At 37.3% G+C, this 19,848-nt stretch overlaps 2 protein-coding genes and 1 pseudogene across 5 annotated transcripts; 2 read left to right on the forward strand and 1 right to left on the reverse strand.

Annotated features, from left to right (window-relative positions):
• The first annotated feature begins 6,157 nt into the window (after positions 1–6,157).
• On the forward strand, positions 6,158–7,740 carry LOC140786799 (rust resistance kinase Lr10-like; annotated as a pseudogene).
• A 1,999-nt stretch (positions 7,741–9,739) lies between these two features.
• LOC140787253 (rust resistance kinase Lr10-like) lies at positions 9,740–12,543 on the forward strand. The gene is made up of 2 exons (XM_073136066.1): positions 9,740–9,877; positions 11,193–12,543. Exons 1-2 carry the CDS (start codon positions 9,835–9,837, stop codon positions 12,422–12,424), a joined length of 1,275 nt encoding a protein of 424 aa, XP_072992167.1. The 5' UTR covers positions 9,740–9,834; the 3' UTR covers positions 12,425–12,543.
• A 359-nt stretch (positions 12,544–12,902) lies between these two features.
• Positions 12,903–19,149, reverse strand: LOC140787254 (uncharacterized). 4 transcript variants are annotated; one of them, XM_073136067.1, is made up of 4 exons: positions 18,573–19,149; positions 18,385–18,497; positions 13,247–13,300; positions 12,903–13,146 (listed from the first exon to the last, which is right to left on the reverse strand). In XM_073136067.1, exons 1-3 carry the CDS (start codon positions 18,910–18,912, stop codon positions 13,247–13,249), a joined length of 507 nt encoding a protein of 168 aa, XP_072992168.1. In that variant the 5' UTR covers positions 18,913–19,149; the 3' UTR covers positions 12,903–13,146. The 4 variants fall into 4 exon arrangements, with proteins under 4 accessions (XP_072992168.1, XP_072992171.1, XP_072992170.1 ...); XM_073136070.1 differs by having other exon boundaries at positions 13,247–13,297; positions 18,400–18,497; positions 18,573–19,143; XM_073136069.1 differs by having other exon boundaries at positions 18,400–18,497; positions 18,573–19,143.
• Between the last annotated feature and the right edge of the window lie 699 nt (positions 19,150–19,848).

Consider the following 19,848-nt stretch of genomic DNA (forward strand, 5'->3'; position numbering starts at 1 on the left):
GCTGTTTTTTAATAGGAATAATTGTAACCAATAAGGGTATGCCTAACGTTTGACTAATCTTCTTAGGTAATTTAATATCTTAAGAATCTCTAAGATAGAGGAACCCATTCTAATACTAATTGAATGTTCGAGACTAAAATAATACGAGATACGAAAAGTCAAATCCAGGTCAAACTCAAAAATTGAATTCTACTAAATTTGGAAGACCAAATAAAATCAAATTTATAAAATATAAACAAAATAGGAAACATTAAAAACCAATTCAATACAGAGTAGGAAATACATTAAACAATCTAGACACAATTTTCTAAACGATGGAAATTCTCATTCAACAAAAGAGAAGAAAAAAATCACAAATCAGATTAAGCTCTTGGATTATTATGTTGTTACGATATGACCACATGGGTTAAGTCGACTTGAGTCAAATTAGTTACTTAGCTTTATCTTCTTATTTTAAATTTCAAATAAATCGGATAATCCGCATGTGGATATGATCCGCTAGGGATTTCACTTCTATAAATAGGGGTGGACATGTGCTGATAATTATCATTGGAAGAAATCTAAATTTAGCTAGTTATTATTTTCATCCTTATCTTTTATCTAGTTGTTAGATTATTTTATATTTCTAAAAGTAGATTATAGACGTAGAAATATCCCAACCTTCTAAACCCTAGCCACCTCCTACATTCAGCAGCCACCCTACAATACGGCCATCCACCACCCTCCAACAACTACCACAATGTCAAATATTTACCGTTTTGCCCTCTTTGACCTATCTCCACTATTTTATTTTTAACTTTTCATCCTGATCTCTGATTTAGGTAAACCCAGAGCCATTAGAACCCTATTTTACGAGGCTACTCCCATCTAATTTTTTATAATTTTTTTATGTTTGGATCGGTCTAGATATGGTTCGTAACATTGGTATCAGAGCCGACGTTCCTCGAAAGATGGTTAACACGCGATCCAAGACCAATGAGGAGGGATCGACTATAAAGGACCAGGATCTCATCTCCGTTCCTATGGGAGTTGATCTAGTGCCCCCACCCCCACCACCAATAGTTGACGAGCCATCGACGTGGGCGAAGGCAATCTTTAAAGATTTTTCTAATGAGATCACTAGATCTATCACGGAGGCTATTCAAGCCTTGACGATAGCTCTCCTAACTCATAACGGCCATCTCGCGCCGCCAGCACCGCCGGCCATGGTGGAACCAGGTCAGTCCCGGCCACCAATACCAAACCGTGAGGGAGGGGATGAGCCGGCACAAATCGTGGCCTTAACCCCTCCTCTGGAGGCGGTGGGGACTCCTCCGGCCCTAATGACCTTCCCAAATGCCGCTGCCATACCCGAACCACCTACAATAGTGGCCACGGGACCCCCCTAGTTGAAAGATCGCTAGCGACGGTAGTTTGTGCTGCAGCAAACCCATGGCTGGTGGCCGTGGGTCCGACGCTCCCACGCCCACTAACAGCCACGGTTGGCTTCCTCAAGCGGACTACCGGCCAATGGTGGCCGCCACAGCCAACGACGACGGTTGGGTAGCCGAACATAACAGCCACAATTGCGGGAAGCTACCCCTACGTCGGGGTGGCTCTGCCACAACTTTCCACTGCCGCTGCTCCCTCATAGTGGGGCCATTGGTCCCTTCCGCAGCTGCCCGGGGCCTATGGACCCACCAGCGATGTGCCATGGCCGATGTTGCAGCCCCTCAAGCTAGAGCTCAATAATCGGGTTTCCCTGTCGCTTGCCGCCATTTCGCCGCCGTAAGGACCAACTAGGGGCCGACTATTGGCGACCCACAATCGATCCCAGCCATTGTCGCCCCCTATGCACCCTGCGGTAGCGCCCTTAGGCCAAATTCTAAATTCAACCCTAGGATTAGGGTTAGGTTATTAGAATGAAAGAGATGGAGCGCACGATTTTGAGGCAGGCCAAATTTTTGTGAACTAGTTCGACCACCTCGTGTGAACCAGTTTGGAACCCATGACCAAGACCCCGAGCACGAGTATGAGACCGAGGAAGAATGGTGGAATGAATCGGTGGGCCTACGTCATCAAACTGAGCCAAACCATCGTGCAGCCCAAGAGTGTCATGTGCCGAACCCATGGGCCTGTGACCCACGAGACCAACCTCGACCCCGAGTCACTTCGCTTGCGATGACAGACCATATTTTGGGATCCAAGCTCCAACCGTCAAGCTTGATTTCCCAAAATTCTCTAAAGGAGACCCACTAGACTGGACCTATCTAGCGGAGCAATTTTTTACATACTATGGCACGCCCGACCATCAGAAGGTCCAGCTAGCCTCATTCCACTTGGAGGGCGTGGCGATTAGGTGGTACTAGTTGGCTAAGCAGACTCGACCATTCGAGTATTGGCAAGACTTTGATGTGATTTGTGGTCAGTTTGGTGCAACCTAGTACGAGGACTTTCAGGCCATGTTGACTAAGCTAACTTAGTCAATAATAGTTCGAGCTTACCAGGAGGAATTCTAGCGGATATGCAATCGAGTCACTAACTGGTTTAACTTGGCCCTGAGAGTACCTTCGTTAGTGGGCTCAGGCCTGACATTTAAGTTGAGGTCAAGGCTTTGAGGCCCACTACTTTTGATAAGGCCTTCTCCTTAGCTATTCTGATATAGTCCAAGTTGGATCAACTAAACCAGATCCACAAAGAGGAGAGAAGAAAGACGGCCCAAGCCCACAGCCCACTAAAGACGACATCTACCTGACTTAGCCTGCACCATTAGCTTAGCCTAACTAACGGATGATCACGCATCGGTTTGTACCTAACGAGTTAGAAGAGCATTGAAGAAAAGGCTTGTGTTTTTACTGTGATGACCAATTTTTCCCCGGTGATAAATACAAGCGTCAGCTAGCCCATGTCATGTTCCTAGGCGAACTCGAGGAAGACGAACCCAAATTCACTGATTGGCACGACAAATTGTATGAGTACAAGGATGTGAGAGACTAGTCACCTTAAAGACAAGGTGTCGGAAGCTTGGTGGATTGTTATGATCCGACCACAAAGGTTAAGTTGAGTCATGTTACGAACCAGATATGAAATAATTCGTCCTAGGATGATTTTGAAAATTTAAATGGTAGTAGCCTCATGAGATAAGATTCTAATGACTTTAGTTTCACATTAATCAGATGTTTGGATGGAAAGATATAATTAAAATAGTAGAATAAGGTCAGAACGGGGCAGAATAGTAAATATCTGATGTTGTAGTGGTCGTTAGAGGGCGATGGATGGCCAAGGGTGGTGGTGGACGGCCGTAGGATAAGTTGGCTGCTGGAGGTGATGGTGGCTTTGGCTTGGAGGAAGAATTATGGTTTCTAACTTAGATCTACTCCTAGAAAGATAACGACAATTTAGCAGCTACGGCAAAAGATAAGAATGATAAGTAATGCAAGGTAAATAAACTTAACTTAACTTAACTCAATATTCCTTCCATTATATTCCATCATCAACAAAGAAATCCAGCCCTTTTATATATAGAGGTCAGGTACAATGAGTTCTACTCGGACTAGCCCTAAATATTTATACGACTCGAATTAGGACTTATCTTATATTAACCGTAAAAGTTTATACGACTTGAACTAGGACTTATCTTAGAAGTTTACATGACTTAATTGAACTTGCCCTAGTGGCTTATATGACTTAACTAGACTTGTCTTAAGTGCTTACATAAGAGATAAACATGACCTAGAGATAAATATGACTTAGTTAAATCGGCATTTCTTATCCTTCTCAAATTGATTCTTTGTTCTGCCACAGATAGAGTCCAAATCTGAAGAAACTTTGAATACAGAAGTTGTATATTAGGACGTCTTCGATCTTTTTCAAGATCTTTTTCAAGTAGTTTTGTAAAATTTGGTCATCTGTTCAATATCCTTTGAATATTTTCTTAAAACTATGCAGAGTTGAATTAGTTAACTAACAAATTCTAACCTAATAAAACTCTAATTAAAACAAATAAGCACATAAAATAACTAGACTCAATCCATTGAGCCCAATCTCCCCTTGATATGATCCGATTTGACTCGGTTCGCATCAAGTCAAGTCGAGTTGAGTTAAGTTAGTTACTTAGCTTTATCTTATTGTTTTGAGTTTCAAATAAATCAGATAATCTGCATGTGAATCCGATCCCCTAGGGATTTCACTGCTATAAATAGGGGTGGACATGTGTTGATTATTATCATTGAAGGAAATCTTAATTTTATTATTTTCATCCTTATCTTTTATCTAGCCGTTAGATCGCTTTATCTTTCTAGGAGCAGATCATAGCCGTAGAAATATCCCAATCTTCCAAACCCTAGTCACGCCCTACTTCCAACAGACACCCTACAATACGGCCATCCACCACCACCCTTGGCCATCTAACACCCTCCAACGACCGCTATAACGTCAAATATTTACTATTTTGCCCTCTCTAACTTATCTCTACTATTTTATTTTTAACTTTTCTTCCCGACCTTTGATTTAGGTAAAACTAGAGTCATTAGAACCCTATCTCATGAGGCTACGTCCACCTAAATTTTTATAATTTTTTACGTCCGAACCAATCCAAATTTGGTTCGTAACATATGTTTCACTATTAAATATAGTACAAGATTCTCAACAATCAATTTTACTGTACATTAAAGTCTTTCTCCTATTTGAATTTATCATTTCAATGAGCTACTTAGTGAAAGTCCTCGTTGATTTACCCTTTAACTAAACATGGATCACATGCTAACGGTTATAGATGTGTCTGATGATGTTTAAATAAGGCACCCAAAATACAATCACACGATACATAATTTTTCATAATAGCTGTATCAAGCAAGGGTATAAAAGTAACAATTTTTCTTTATATCACATTTGCAATTCTCAAGCATTGTGCCATATCTGATACATAATTAAGGAAGACAGATTATGATAAACTTTATTTAATCACAAATTTATCAATAAAAAAATCTAACAAATATGAATTTTATACTACTTGATATTTTTAAATTTATGTTGAATCTAGTGATTTCTCCCTAGTTTGTTTTTCTTTTTAAATAAATCTTGTTTTTTGTTTGTTTTTTATCCCTACTATGGTTCGGATACAACACATGGATTACCTACAACACAAATGACAAAAAATTCTTTATATTATATTTGTGCCCATTCTCTCTCTCTCTCTCTCTCTCTCTCTCTCTCTCTCTCTCTCTCTCTCTCTCTCTCTCTCTCTCTCTCTCTCTCTCTCTCTCTCTCTCTCTCTCTCTCTCTCTATATATATATATATATATATATATTCCTCTTGTTTCATTCATTTTGAACTTTTCATGGAATTAGATTTATTTTTCAAACTTATAGGGCAAATAGGTGAGTTTTCAAATTTTTCTAGACAATAGATAAAAAATTAATGGTTAAAAACTGCTTCTGATGAAAGCAAACCTCGATCAAAGACATCGATTTTTTACTTCAATATTCTCTCAATCTTGTTATATATTATTATCTTATTTCAACTATACGAATAAGTTCGCTAATCTAGTGAATTGCTTTCACATAAAGCTATTTAACCTTTTATCCTGAATAGTTTAGTAATTTACCTATTTATTAAATAAGTTTGAGAATTTGACCTATTTTACACTCGCTTTTTGCTATTTTCTTTGTTCCTTTTTTTGAGGGTAATCTTCCGACCCGAATGAAGTATGCGTGCTTACCATCCTTGAATCCGTTGACTTTGCCGTTTTGTGCGTTCCAAGAAGTTGTTCACTAGACTAAAACTACAAAAATGATATTAGCATCAAAAGCGGAGGCATATGAGGCAAGGGAATATCACAGATCCGACACGCAATATAATTTGTGATTAGAGGTCCTTTTCTTTTATACACAACTGCATATATGAATGATGTGGCCCCTCACGAACAACGAATTCTGGTTCCATCCTTTATTTTGCACCACCGTTGACTTCAATCAAATAAATTTTCAAAACCGCGTGGGTAGCAATCCATCTATTTAATCGGTACGCTTTCACGCTATCCTACTACTCGTATTCAGGGTTTGCTGGGTCAGCTTCGCTATTCCTTAAAGACCCAGTAAGTAACTTTAAGACTAATCAGCTTCGCTATTGCTTCCGGCCAGATAGAGACGTATTAGCAAAGCAAAGTCCCAAGTAAAGTACGTAATCAAATCGATCTGCCCTCACTTCCTTGGGTTTTGCCATTATCTGTTCTTTCTCTTCTTCATTTCTCCCTCTTTCTTCCTTCATAGCTGTAGCTACTGATTCCTCTTCACCAGATGTCATTTGAATTTACACCTCCATCGCCAGACTCATTTCAAGATTTTAACAATCAAGCTAACAAAGCATTCAACACAGTCGCGATCGTCGGTGTTTGTGAGAAGCTAAACAACCATGTACCACTACTCTAAGCTAACTATGCATTTCTGCTTATCAATTTTTACCTTCAATTTTGCAGTGGTTTCAGTGATTGGCGTAATTGGGCTAGTTGTGGTAGCATATCTCGTATACAAGTGTGTGAACAAGCATGGGCTGCCATCAGTTAGCATTCAAACTCACCCTACAAGAGGAGCTGCGCCATCAGTTCCACCTTTTTATGCAACAGTTGCAGATTCCGAGATCAGGATGGCAACAGTCGAGAATTTCCTCAACGAAATTGCTGGAGAGAAACCGATCAGGTTTTTGCCACAGCAGATCGTTGGATTCACACGAAACTACTTGACTAAATTGGGCTCCGGTGGTTTCGGAGATGTCTACAAGGGAGAACTTCCAAATGGGGTACTTGTAGCAGTTAAGGTGCTCACATGGCAGAAGTGGGAACTATTGGTAGAACATACCACATCAACCTTGTTAGGCTCTATGGTTTCTGTTTCGATTCGACTGTGAGAGCACTCGTTTATGAATACATGGAGAATGGCTCGTTGGACGACTATCTGTTCGACAACAATCGCGATACAAACTTCGCGACGTTGCTGGAGATCGCAACTGGAGTAGCTAACGGAATTAGATACCTGCATGAGGAGTGCCAGCAGAGGATAATTCACTATGACATAAAGCCTGGAAACATCCTTCTTGATCAGAAGTTGATCCCTAAAGTTGCAGACTTTGGATTAGCAAAGCTGTTGAGTAGGGACAACACTCATATCAGCATGATGGGAGGAAGAGGGACACCAGGTTACGCCGCTCCGGAGATGTGGTCATCGCCGGTGGTCACCTACAAGTGCGACGTGTATAGCTTCGGTATGCTGCTATTGAGATAGCCGGAAGGCGGAGGAACTTCGAAGGAAGCATGGCGGAGAGCCAGCAGTGGCTACCAAAGTTGGTTTGGGAGAAATTTGAAGTCGGTCAGTTGTGGACGATCAGGTCACTTGCCAATATTGGAGAAGAGGATAAAGTGATTGCAGAGAGGATATTTAAGGTGGCTCTGTGGTGTGCTCAATATCAGGCAGAGGCAAGACCTCCCATGAGCAAGGTGGTCAAGATGCTTGAAGGGGAGATGGAGATCCATGCCCCACCAAACCCATTCAAACATATGCTAGCATCTGGTACAGCTATGCTTCCATGGAGTGAAGGCAGCAGAGATTCAGGAAGTGGATCAACAATTGCAACTCCTAGCATAGAATCTAATCCACTACTCAAAAAGTAAGAGATTGAAGGCTTCAGCTTATCCTAAAAATTGTTGTTGTATAACTATATGTCTGTATCTCTCTTTCATTAATTTCAGCAACTATATTTTGACTTCATTTATTCAAGCAATTGTTTAGCAGCCACCTTCGAAGAGGGGAGGTTTTTTTTTTTCTTTTTCTTTTTGAAGGTAGACTTGTCTTCTATAATCCTAGTAACACGACCAGCTTTACCAATGAGAAAGAGTATCTGGTAAGAATCGATACTGTTGGTTAGACACCCGATCCTCTCGTAGGAATCACTAGCACAACTCATGTACACCCATAAAATTAGATCGAGAGGAGCTGGGCCTCTTGAGGAAACAAAGGCGTCTACTACCATTTGTTCACCATGTAACCCCAAATTACATAGGGACTCCTACATTAATTTCGTGTCGAGGTGCTCACCGCACTATTTAAAGTGCGCACCCAGCTCATAGAAATTGAACACTACTTGTTGTTTTGAATTGATTTCACATATGTTCTTTTATTTTCTTTACATGAGCATTCTTCTGCGAGTCATGTCTTAAATTTAATTTTAATGTTTGGTGGACATGAGTATTTTAATTTTAAATTTCAAGACATTTCTTTACATGAGCATTCTTCTTCTTTTGTTTGCTATCGTTAAATTTTATTATCATCTACATTTTTATTATAATGTATAATTTTAATTCTCAAATTTTGTATGTCAAACATATGTCATAATATAGAGATTATAAAACTGTAAAAAGATTCTTGACAGCTATTTGATTTTTTGTTTGGTTATAACTTCTCATGTAGTGATCTGATAAATATTATTTTTTATAGGGAAGATTATATTTTAACTTCCTGTTAGGATTAAATTCATTTCACGGCCTTATGGTTCAATTTGTGTCACTTTACCCTATTATGATTATATTTAAATTGAAATTATTATTTTTTCATCATATTTATATTTATACTGAAATCATTGCCTTTTCATTATATTTAAAAACTTTACAATTTGAATTTGAAGATAGTCGTTAGAGTAACTCGAACTGAACTCCAAATTTAAAATTTGGAGACAAGTGAAGCTCTAACCGGGCTCCAAAGCTAGCTCCAAATTTGGAGTTAGAAACAGTGGGGCTCCAAATTTCGAGCCCCACCATGAAAATGGAGCCCGGCTCTATTTGTGTTTTCAACTTTTCAAAAATATCAAAATTGCTCAATAATTATTGCATTCAATAATTTTAATTCCATCTGTATTCTTTATTAAATAATTTAGTTAGTTAAACTGAGTATATAATTAGTTTTACTAATCAGTTTTTAACAAAAATAATACCATTGGAAAGGTCTCATCGAGACCTTTAAAATGAGTCTAATATTAAATTATTTTTGAGTTATTTTAAATTTAATTTTTTTTTATTTATAAAAATGAGTCTAATAAATTATGTGTCCTAAAATATAATTATTTAAAATTAAACATCTATTGTTTTTATTATGTTTGGTTAATTTTTTTCTTATTTTATATAATATAATTTTAATATTTTTAGTTAATGACATGTAATGTTTATTTCGATATTTATTTCGTATAATGTAATTTTGATGTGTTTAATTAAAAAATTAGTAATTTAAAATTACTCACATGTAAAATAATACTGATCATATTTTAGATGACAGAAATATAATAAAAAATATATTTTTTAATATATTTATTATATCTTTATCATTTGAAATTTGATTATTATTATTATTTGAGCTTTGAAAATATTTTAGAAGCATTGGAGAGTTTATCTAATTATCTATAAATTTATCTCATGAGTATATTCAAATTTGACATTTAGATTGGTCAAATATGATGAAAAAAGTAACAGTTTGAATTTGAATACAATTAGAAGAGAATAAAATGATACAAGAGATATTAGCACCAAACATAATTTGTGACAGGAGTAATTTCTTTTTTCTTCTGTATACAAATTGCATATATGAATGACGTGGTCCCTGACGAGCAAACAATAAATGGTCAATCTATTCTAGACGTCTGCTGAACGTTACCCTTCTAGTCGTATTTACAGTTTGCCGATCTTCTTCTAAAGAATGGTCAGCTTGCTTCCACCCATATATATACACGACTGTATCTCGTCCCCTTAGCTTTTGCCATCATCTGTTGTTCTTCGTGTTCTTCTTTTCCCCTTCTTCGTTTCTAGCTTCACCAGGATGCCTGATCCAACCACAATCATCGTCATCGTCGTGGTCATCGGTAAGAAGCTAAAAGATGTGCCAATATTAGCTAATTATATATTAATTACTTAGTTTTTTTTTTATAATTGCCACTAAAAACTTTTAAAAATATTATAATTATCATTACGTTTTTAAAGTTTCATATTTGCCGCTAACCTTTTTAACACTTTTAGAATTGCTATTATGACTAATTTTTATCGGAATATTCCTAATAGATTATTGTTAAGATTAACAAACTTGCATAAATAACAAAATACCCTTTTCCTCTTGAAGTTTTGATTGTAGAATTTTTATCAACTGATTTTTGTCTCACATATAAGAAGATAATTTTTGTTGAACTACATTATTGATTAAAATATTGTATAGCTTTAAAATCATTTTAAACAATTTTATACAAATTTGTTCATAGTAGTTCTAGACAGATTTGAGGATGTAACTTTCGAGAGATGTTACGGAGGATCTAGCCGTTAGATCAAATATGAAATTTTGGTACGAGGTAGCCTTAAAGGAGAACTTTCCAATGAATATAGTTTCATTAAATCAGATGTGTAGATCGAAAGATATCTTCGAAAACGTAGACAAAAGTCGGAGAGTTATCCCCTATGAGATAGGTTTGCACGAGATTTGGGATCCATGGGTAGAGACACGGAATCCTAAGTATAGGATAAAGGTGATGATGGATTGCAGGCTAAGTAGTTGATGGTGGTGGTGGCTTGCATATGTGAATGTGATAAAATGGTTGAAGGCTGCAATTAGCCTATAATTATGGTAGTGGTAAAGATATAAATTGTGCAGGAGGTAGAGACTGTTAAGATAGAGAGACGAAGGGAGAGAAATAGGCATGTCATACGAGACTAGGGGATCGGCGAAAGATGCAAGGGCAAAAGCCAATTAATCCTTCATTTCAAGCATACCTAAGATACAAGTCGAATAATAGAATATCCTGCAAATATTTTCTTAAAACTGTGCAGATATAGATTTAGCTAATTAAATAAAATCTTAACATACTAAGATTTTAACTAAACCACATAAGAATAATAAATAAGATAACTAGATTCAATTCATCGAGCCCAATGTCTTTTGAGGTGATTTGATCTGGTCCGAATCACATCAAAATCAAAACAGTATTTGTGAATCTAAGTTCACTTTTAATTATAATTAGTTAGATTTAATAAATAAAATAATATTTTTGAAACAGCACAATAATTTCACTAGCAATTATAATATTTTGAAGAATATAGTGGTAATTACGATATTTTTATAAAAACTTTTCAGTGGCTATTACGATGAGAAAATCCCAATTACTTATAACCTTTTTAACTTCAATTTTGCAGTGGTTATAATAATTGTTGTAGCTGTAATTGGGCACTCTGTTGTACCTTACCTCATATACAAGTATGCGAATAAGCATGGGCTGCCATCCGTTAGCATTCAGACGCAACCTACAAGAGGAGAAGCGCCATCAGTTCCACCTTTTTATGCAACAGTTGAAGATTCCGAGATCAGGATGGCAACAATCGAGAATTTCCTCAACGAAATTGCTGGAGAGAAACCGATCAGGTTTTTGCCACACCAGATCGTTGGATGCACACGAAACTACTTGACTAAATTGGGCTCCGGTGGTTTCGGAGATGTCTACAAGGGAGAACTTCCAAATGGAGTACTTGTAGCAGTTAAGGTGCTCAACGGAAACTTGGATAAGAGAGTCGAGGAGCAATTCATGGCAGAAGTGGGAACTATTGGTAGAACATACCACATCAACCTTGTTAGGCTCTATGGTTTCTGTTTCGATTTGACTGTGAGAGCACTCGTTTATGAATACATGGAGAATGGCTCGCTGGACGACTATCTGTTCGACAACAATCGCGATACAAACTTCGCGACGTTGTTGGAGATCGCAACTGGAGTAGCGAAAGGAATTAGATACCTGCATGAGGAGTGTCAGCAGAGGATAATTCACTATGACATAAAGCCTGGAAACATCCTTCTTGATCAGAAGTTGATTCCTAAAGTTGCAGACTTTGGATTAGCAAAGCTGTTGAGTAGGGACAACACTCATATCAGCATGATGGGAGGAAGAGGGACACCAGGTTACGCCGCTCCGGAGATGTGGGCATCGCCGGTGGTCACCTACAAGTGCGACGTGTATAGCTTCGGTATGCTGCTGTTTGAGATAGCTGGAAGGCGGAGGATCTTCGAAGGAAACCTGGCGGAGAGCCAGCAGTGGCTACCAAAGTTGGTGTGGGAGAAATTTGAAGTCGGTCAGTTGTGGGAGATCAGGTCACTTGCCAATATTGGAGAAGAGGATAAAGTGATTGCAGAGAGGATGTTTAAGGTGGCTCTATGGTGTGTTCAGTATCAGGCAGAGGCAAGACCTCCCATGAGCAAGGTGGTCAAGATGCTTGAAGGGGAGATGGAGATCCATGCCCCACCAAACCCATTCAAACATATGCTAGCATCTGGTACAGCTTTGCTTCCATGGAGTGAAGACAGCAGGGATTCATCAGGAAATGGGTCAACAGGTGCAACTCCTAGTAGAGAATCTAATCCACTCCTGAGAAAATAGACATGGAAGGCTTCGACATAACCTAAAGATTGGTGCTGTATAATTTATTGCATGTATTTCTACTTATGTTTCATCTATTTCAGTTGATTCATTTATTATACTTGATATCATTTATTCAAGCAATTGCATCCAACTTTTAGAAGCCTTTAAAGAGATGGGCACTAATAAAACGACTTCTGCACGGGGTAATAAATGAATACAAAAGTAGAACCAGGCCTTGTGACTCGTTAATCTTTGGGAAGACAAATAAAGCTTACGATTGAAGGGAAATTCCGGCCCAAGAGTAGGAAGGATAAATCCAGCAGTGAACAAGATCCAAATGAAAACCGTACTTCATCAGATCTATCCAAGATTTTCAACAAGCTCAACTTGGTGCGCAGCCAAAAGTTGATGATGGGACTATCGTTGACAGACCATTAAGTTGTATTCCTTGTTCCAGCTTTGGCATGTAAATCTTACCTTTCACAAAAGAAAAAGATAATTCCTAATCGCCACTGCATTTGATTCAGCTGTCTCAAAAGAGTTCAAGGAATCTCATACTACAAACTCCCAAGAGCGAACAAAATGCCAAACCTCAACACTAGAACTCTTAACCAAACTGCCATATTGCTTTTGGCAGGGACACATGAAAGATCTAGTAACCTCACTTACACAGTTACAGAATCATCCTTCATGGTCTCCAAGGTCATACAAATGATGCCAAGAATACCACAAACAACTTGCTGCAAACAAAAAATGGATCTGTAAGTACTGTGGGAGAAAGAATGAACTAAAGGATGAGAAAAAAGTCTCAACAAACATATGGAAATAATATTAACATACTTAGACAGCTTGCTCTTTGCTAATAACTTCCTTGGATTTACCACCTTCCTTCTGCTGCAAAATTGGAAAAGGACTCAGGAAATTGAATTTTATAAGCAAAAAATGCAGTAGTAGATACTCGAAGATTTGTAACTTCTCTCAATTAGCCAAGATATCTATGAAACAGTCCAACCTTTTGTTTTAATGAAAGACAAATGCATCACAAAAATATTAAGCAGTAGAAAGAAGAGCTCCTTATATTTTATGTACAGAAAAGCAGAAGATAAATGCATTACAAGACCATCACACTGTAGAAAGAAGAGCTGCTTCTACTTTATCTATTCGTCTAGTACATCATATAGAAAATGTGCAAGCGTTTAGAGAAATAATATATAGGCCACATTCTTAATTGAAGGACAAGAAAACAATAAATCAACTATACAAGACAATGAAATTTGCCTATAAAATATGATATAATAGTTAAATGCAAAAGAAAATGCTGCAATACCTGACATAACCGAAGTAAAATCTTAAAATTTTAGACCTTATTCGGTTTGAGACTAAGCTCCAAACTTAATAGTTAGTCTCATTTCTTAGTCTTAATTTTTTGAAAAATAAACTTAATTAGATATAAAAAAGATAAAAAAAATATTTGATTACTAAATTAGTTTAGGAGTCCCTAAACTAGTTCAAGAGGGTCTCTACACTCAAAGCAAACAAAGCCCTACTTATTTTGTAGTGCCTTGCAAGTGCAATGCTTCGATAATCATGAGTAGGAATGAACTACATTATTCATTCATAGATCAGTGATATGCACACAAGGTGCATACTACTGAGCAATGGTGCTAAACAAAGGGTACTTGCTGATGCAAACATTTTCTTATGTCCCCCAAATTAACTGGAACATTCAGAATAAAAAGAGAGAACAGCCTTACCGTCCTGAGAATGTAACTTTAGTACTTCTCAGTAAATTTCAAAGCAGTGTAGTAGTATTTTACTCCGCAGTAACAAAGATATAAGTGATGCAATGCAACATCTACCATATTATAATTGAGTCAGATTACCATAATCCAAAATTTGAACTTTTGGAGGCAGAAGTTCCACAATGAAAGGCAAAACTGCTAGCAGATCTCAACAAAACTCGCACTTAACTAGATCTACAATTGGATGTTCCGAGATATTGAAACTAACTTTGCACAAGTGCAGGTCCAAAATCATAATGCATGTAAGCATTGTTATTGATGGTCTAAAGTTGAAAACATTAACAGATGAAAAATTTCAAGATACTGGCCCTTGATATTTCTCAATATCATCTGTCCTTGAAAAGTGCCCAAACACAATCAGCAGTGCTAGGAAAAGACAAAAGCTAAATTCCATAAATCCTCATTCAGGTACTTATTTATCATGCTCATTAGTCACTTGAGAGAAGAAGAATGAAAAACTTCAGCTGTTATTTAGTCTGATTTATAAATATAAGTATAACAGTGAAAGTGAAACTTGGAATTCTGCTCTATTTGATTTTTTGGCATAGTTGTACCATAGCGAAGAAGACAACCAAAATTTCTATGTATGCAGGGGTGAAGTGATCAATTTAAAATGATCAGTTATATGCCTTGAATTATTCAGAAGGGTGAGCCTCAAAAGACCATCTTTATCATTTTCTGGTAAGAGAATTTGCTGTCTTTATCAAGTTAGAACATTTCTGACAAAGTCGTTAAAATGGTGAGCCTAAAATACTATTTTTAAAATTTTTATGACTTGGAATTCTGCTCTAACTGAAATGTGATTAGCATACTAGTCATGACTCCTAATTACCCCTATTGACAATTAATTAGATACAGTTTATTAAATGAACTAGCTCACCTGAAAACTATAATTATCAAGCTTTCCATTGCTTTCTACACAATATTCCAAAAGAAACAATCAAAAGAATTAGGCTAAATTATAGTTCACCATTGAACTATGACCCAGTAGCATATTATACCCTAAATAATAAAAGCATATAATTTTCCCCTAGAACTATCTAAATTCCAAAATTTCACAACTTTCACAAATTGTATAGTGTGATCTTGCAGATTGTCAGTTGCTTTGACAAAAGAAACTCCCAAGGCAGATTGATAAATGGTGCAAGTTGCTAGTTTCAAATAATTCAAACAGCAAACTGTATGTTCTTTTCTGTTCTTAGGAATGTAATGGATGTAGTGTGATACTGAATCATAGATCGGGGATGAAAAATATAATTAAACCAAAAGAAACATATTGCTATTATAATCCAGATTACAAAAATCTAGGTCCATTTTAATGTAATTTCTTGCTTTAGATCCGAAATTGCACCACCCATATAGGTGACTTATCTTTTTCAATCTATCACTTGCTATCTTCTCTCAACGTGTAACTAAGTTGTCGTCCAACTTATTCCTAATAATCAGTGTTTCTAAAAGCAGTTTTGGTGGGGTGGCGCATCAGCCGCCCTGTTAAGCTGCTCAGCACCAACATAAGGTGGCCTGCGGCCTTTGCGGGCCACCTAGGCACTAAAAAGCGCGAGGCAGGCTGGCAACCTACCGCCTTTGCGAGCTCGTGGTTCAGCCTGCCAACTAGTGAAGCAAATCAAAGTGGTTGGAAGTGGGCCGGATTCAATTTTAAACGGATCGGGGTTAAGTAACCACTTAAAAAAGACCCTATCTCTTGCTGCTCTCTCTCTCTCTCTCGATCAATCAAATTTAAAACCCTAAAGCCCTCTTTTTTCATCGTCCTCTCCAGCTCTCTCTTCCATGGCTGAAAGAAGCAAGCGGCGACCAAGCGACCAATCAGCTAGGGTGGCAGTGATTGGCAGCATGCAGCAGCGAACTATTGTGGACGACGACGGACGCTTGTGGACAATGGTCGACAACAACAAGCAACGGTATGATCTTTCCTCTCTCTCTCTCTCTCATTCTTTTTCATTCTCTCTCAGTCTCTCCCACTTCTTCCCAGCGATAGCACTATTGAACTCTCGAGCTTTTTATCAGTCTTGAATTATTGATTGTTCAAATGTTCACTAAATCTTAATCTATTATGCTAGGCAAATAGAGCAATTAATTGGAGGAATTAATTGCTATATTGGTTACACATAAGTGTATAATGTATATTATATATCTGTATCATATATGTTGATTTATTTATTTTTATTTTTTTTATATTAAAAATGCTAGACCACCTTGTCACCCGCCTTCCGCTTAGACTCTAGGCGCTAGGGTGATTGTCTACCACCCGCAGCCGTCTTTCAATACATTGCTAAAGATTCTTGTTTCTAAATATGAGAATAATCAATGTCACCCTCTTTAAATTTAAAACTAGCACCACAAACACTAGAAGCCACCATAGACTCGCCAAACAATTTTTGAAACAATGCTCACCCTAAGCTTGGTTATGCATCAACTAGGTTGAGAAGCACTACACCACTTCTAGTGTAAGATACATTTTCTATCCATAAAATTAACATAGATAAATTCTTGTTTGCAAAATATTTTCATTGCAAAAATGATATAAACAACATGACCTAACACATATATCTTTCCTTATTTCATCTAACTTCAACCTCAATAAAATCTTCTAGATTTCTAAAGACACTAATATAGAAATATACCATTTAGATATACTATATAATAATATGGGAAAAACATTGACTTCACAAATTCAACAAACATTGATGTAGACCGAGAAACCAAACAATCAAGTGATGATCTTTTCAAAAGATATGTTGTTATTTCATAGTCAAGCAAATACAGAAATCATTTTTAGAAGCGACACAATTTTTCTAGTTTTCTCAAATTAAAGTTTGATATTAAGTGAATCAACTATTAATAGGAAATGCTAATAACCAATAACAGTAAGCATACCTTTGGAAAAATGGTTGTATATTGATTTACTTTGAACAAAGATTAATAAAAATCTATGAAACTAAAATCTTTTTCTGAAGGTCAAACTTTCATTTTCTGACAATTTACCACATGGGCTAGAGAATTAATATGAGTGCAAAATTTACTCAACTCTTCACAAAACATCACCTAAGATGCAAAGTATCAACTTTGACCTTTCTATATTGAATCTGCGAAGAGACTTCTCTTGTCTAGTGTCTTTAACTCACTTAACACTAAATTGTGCAGTGCTGCATTTCTGAAGATTCTTGACACAATACTTGTTTAGTATCCTACTAATACTACTTAAGGTAAAATTCAATGTCATTGTGGCATTATATTGCACCAAAGAGGTGCATCATATATTTCTGCTGCAAAATAAAAAAGCACTTTTGTGATAGAAATTTTACAATGTTCTATATCCCCCATATAAGGAACTGCATGTACTATGATTTGTAGCAGAAAACAAATAATAAAAATTATGTCCTGCAAGGAAGAGCAGAGAAACATGTTCCTTCAGTGTTCTCTAAAGAACTTCATAGTGCAGAAGTATATTGATGGAAGTTCAAGCATGAACTACAAAATGTGGGATCAGCAGAAAACCAGTTTGTATAGAAACAAGACACAAAGTCCAATTAAAAAAGTGAAATCATGCAACTCTGGCTACAAACACCTAAAAGAGTTCAGCAGTGTTATACAGATGCATGGAGACAGAGAGATGGTTGATGCGAAGTAAACAAATAAAAGTTCAGTTACCTTAAGGTAATTGTCGTTCGTAATAAGGAAAATACACTGATTACATTATCTAGGTTGAGTATGCACAAACCTCAGTGCTGAAAGCAAAAGGGATAAGATATCTTCGCAAAATAAAGAACAAGAGATCAGACATAGAATGGAGCAGGCAGTGAGGCTTATAACTTTTATTAATTAGTAAAAAGTGTTAAAGAATTAACCATATCATATTCTCCATAAAGAATCTAGAATACAAACAATGCAAACACTTAGTAGGGCAGAAATCCAACTAGATGATAAAACGAAGCAATACAGAAATGTTGGAAAAAGCAGGAAAAAGGAAAAAAGAAACTCTTCTTTTAAAACCAAAGTAAACAAATTCCTACTCAGAAAAAGAGCAAATTAGAAGGAGAAGGAGAAAAAAAGAGAATTAACATACATCACAGTGAGTCCACAATTATAGGTAGAGATCGTCAAGGTCAAAAAGAAAAAAAGAAAAAGAAAAGAAACAGAAAATGTCCCCACACTTACCGAAAAAGCACTTACTTTTCCGTTGTTCTCATAGTAATCATTCAACGCCCACTGATACTTCGACTGGTTCAGCCCAAACCAATCCGCCAAGTACTCATCTAAGCTCGAATGAGCTGCCAATCACAACCACCAAGCACATCAAAGTCGAAACAACCCAACAATTAGCCAAACAGGCATCAAAAAGTTACCATCTTGGACTTTCGCAACGGCGTCCCAGAAGAACCCAAACGATCCCGAGGACTTCGCCGCCGGCTTCTCGAATTGCTGCGGTGGGACCTGAACCGGCGGCGAAGGAGTCGGCCGGGACGCCTTCACCGGAAAAGGAGACGGTGGAGACGCCTTCACCGGCAAAGGAGACGCCTTTCTAGGGCTAGGACTGGGGCTGGGGCTCGCCCTAGGGCTAATGCTCTGTGATCTCGCAGCCTCGGAGGGCCTAGGCGTCGGCGGCGGGGTGATGAAGACCGTCAACCTCCCGGCCTTCCCGATGACCGGCGGCGGCGTCGCCTCCCGCGCATGCAAGGCAGCCATCGGCGACTGGTATCACTGGCAAGAAGTAAGAGAAGGACTTCGGGTCTAGGGTTGGTTAAGGTTGGAGGTAGGATTAGGGTTTGGGGTAAGAGGCGAGAGTGAAACCTTAAGACGCCATTGGAGTAGAAAAGAGATCGGAAATTGGAGTAAAAGCTTCCTTTTTTCTCTTTTCTTTGGTTCAGTGGACCTTTGTCTCCGGATTCCTCGCTTCAGATTCCTTTGTTGGAATTGAGGACTAAATTTACTTTGTTGCCCTCAATGTTCTCCTAAATCAGCAGTAATGTCACTGTGGGAACGGTAGGTAGTCTGCGGTAAAAAGAATTGGGGGTAGTTCGGTAGATTTAGTGGAGAGTACAAGGGTATAGTAGAAAATCTTTGGACCGAAATTGTGTCTTTGAGGTTCAGACACTTCGATTTGAACCATAGGCTCTGCTTTAAATTAATTAGCCCGCGCGGAGGAGGATTAGAAATTTGGCTTTTCTCTGCCCTTCTATTTTATTTCGAAATTTATATTGAGAGGGAGAGAATATGAGAATGGTAAGATCTTTTTTTTGTGAGCGTAGCTCCAGGTCGATCAGAGTTTAAAAAAAAATGAAAAAAAAAAGTTGAAAATTGTTTGTTCATATTCCGATCTATATTGTTGCTCGGATATAGATTCGAATAAAAATATTCAATGGATAGCAAGATTTAAAATTATATGGATATATTTTTGATACCAATTGGATATTAAACATATATGAATATGAACCGAATATAAATTGAATTTTAATTGAATATGAATAGAAACTAAATATAAAAATAGAATTTTAATAGAATATGAATAGAAATTGAATCTCTTAGAGTGGAAAACTGATAAAATCAACTAATAAATTCATTGCAAAAACATAAGATGCATACTTATAGACTGTGTTAAATATAATTGATATCATCTAGACA

The sequence above is a fragment of the Typha latifolia genome, chromosome 4, assembly GCF_019914945.1.
Source record: "Typha latifolia isolate L0001 chromosome 4, TyphaL0001v2, whole genome shotgun sequence".
Lineage (NCBI taxonomy): Eukaryota > Viridiplantae > Streptophyta > Magnoliopsida > Poales > Typhaceae > Typha > Typha latifolia.

What these genes read in the sequence shown, in the direction of transcription:
- LOC140787253 (XM_073136066.1), top strand. Translation starts at nt 9,835, where the DNA reads ATGCCTGATCCAACCACAATCATCGTCATCGTCGTGGTCATCG. An exon ending in CGTCATCGTCGTGGTCATCG is followed by an intron (nt 9,878 to 11,192) that starts GTAAGAAGCTAA and finishes TCAATTTTGCAG; the next exon opens with TGGTTATAATAATTGTTGTA.
- LOC140787254 (XM_073136067.1), bottom strand. Translation starts at nt 18,912, where the DNA reads ATGGCTGCCTTGCATGCGCGGGAGGCGACGCCGCCGCCGGTCATCGGG. An exon ending in CGTTGCGAAAGTCCAAGATG is followed by an intron (nt 18,498 to 18,572) that starts GTAACTTTTTGA and finishes TGTGATTGGCAG; the next exon opens with CTCATTCGAGCTTAGATGAG. An exon ending in GAAAAGTAAGTGCTTTTTCG is followed by an intron (nt 13,301 to 18,384) that starts GTAAGTGTGGGG and finishes CCAATTTTGCAG; the next exon opens with CAGAAGGAAGGTGGTAAATC.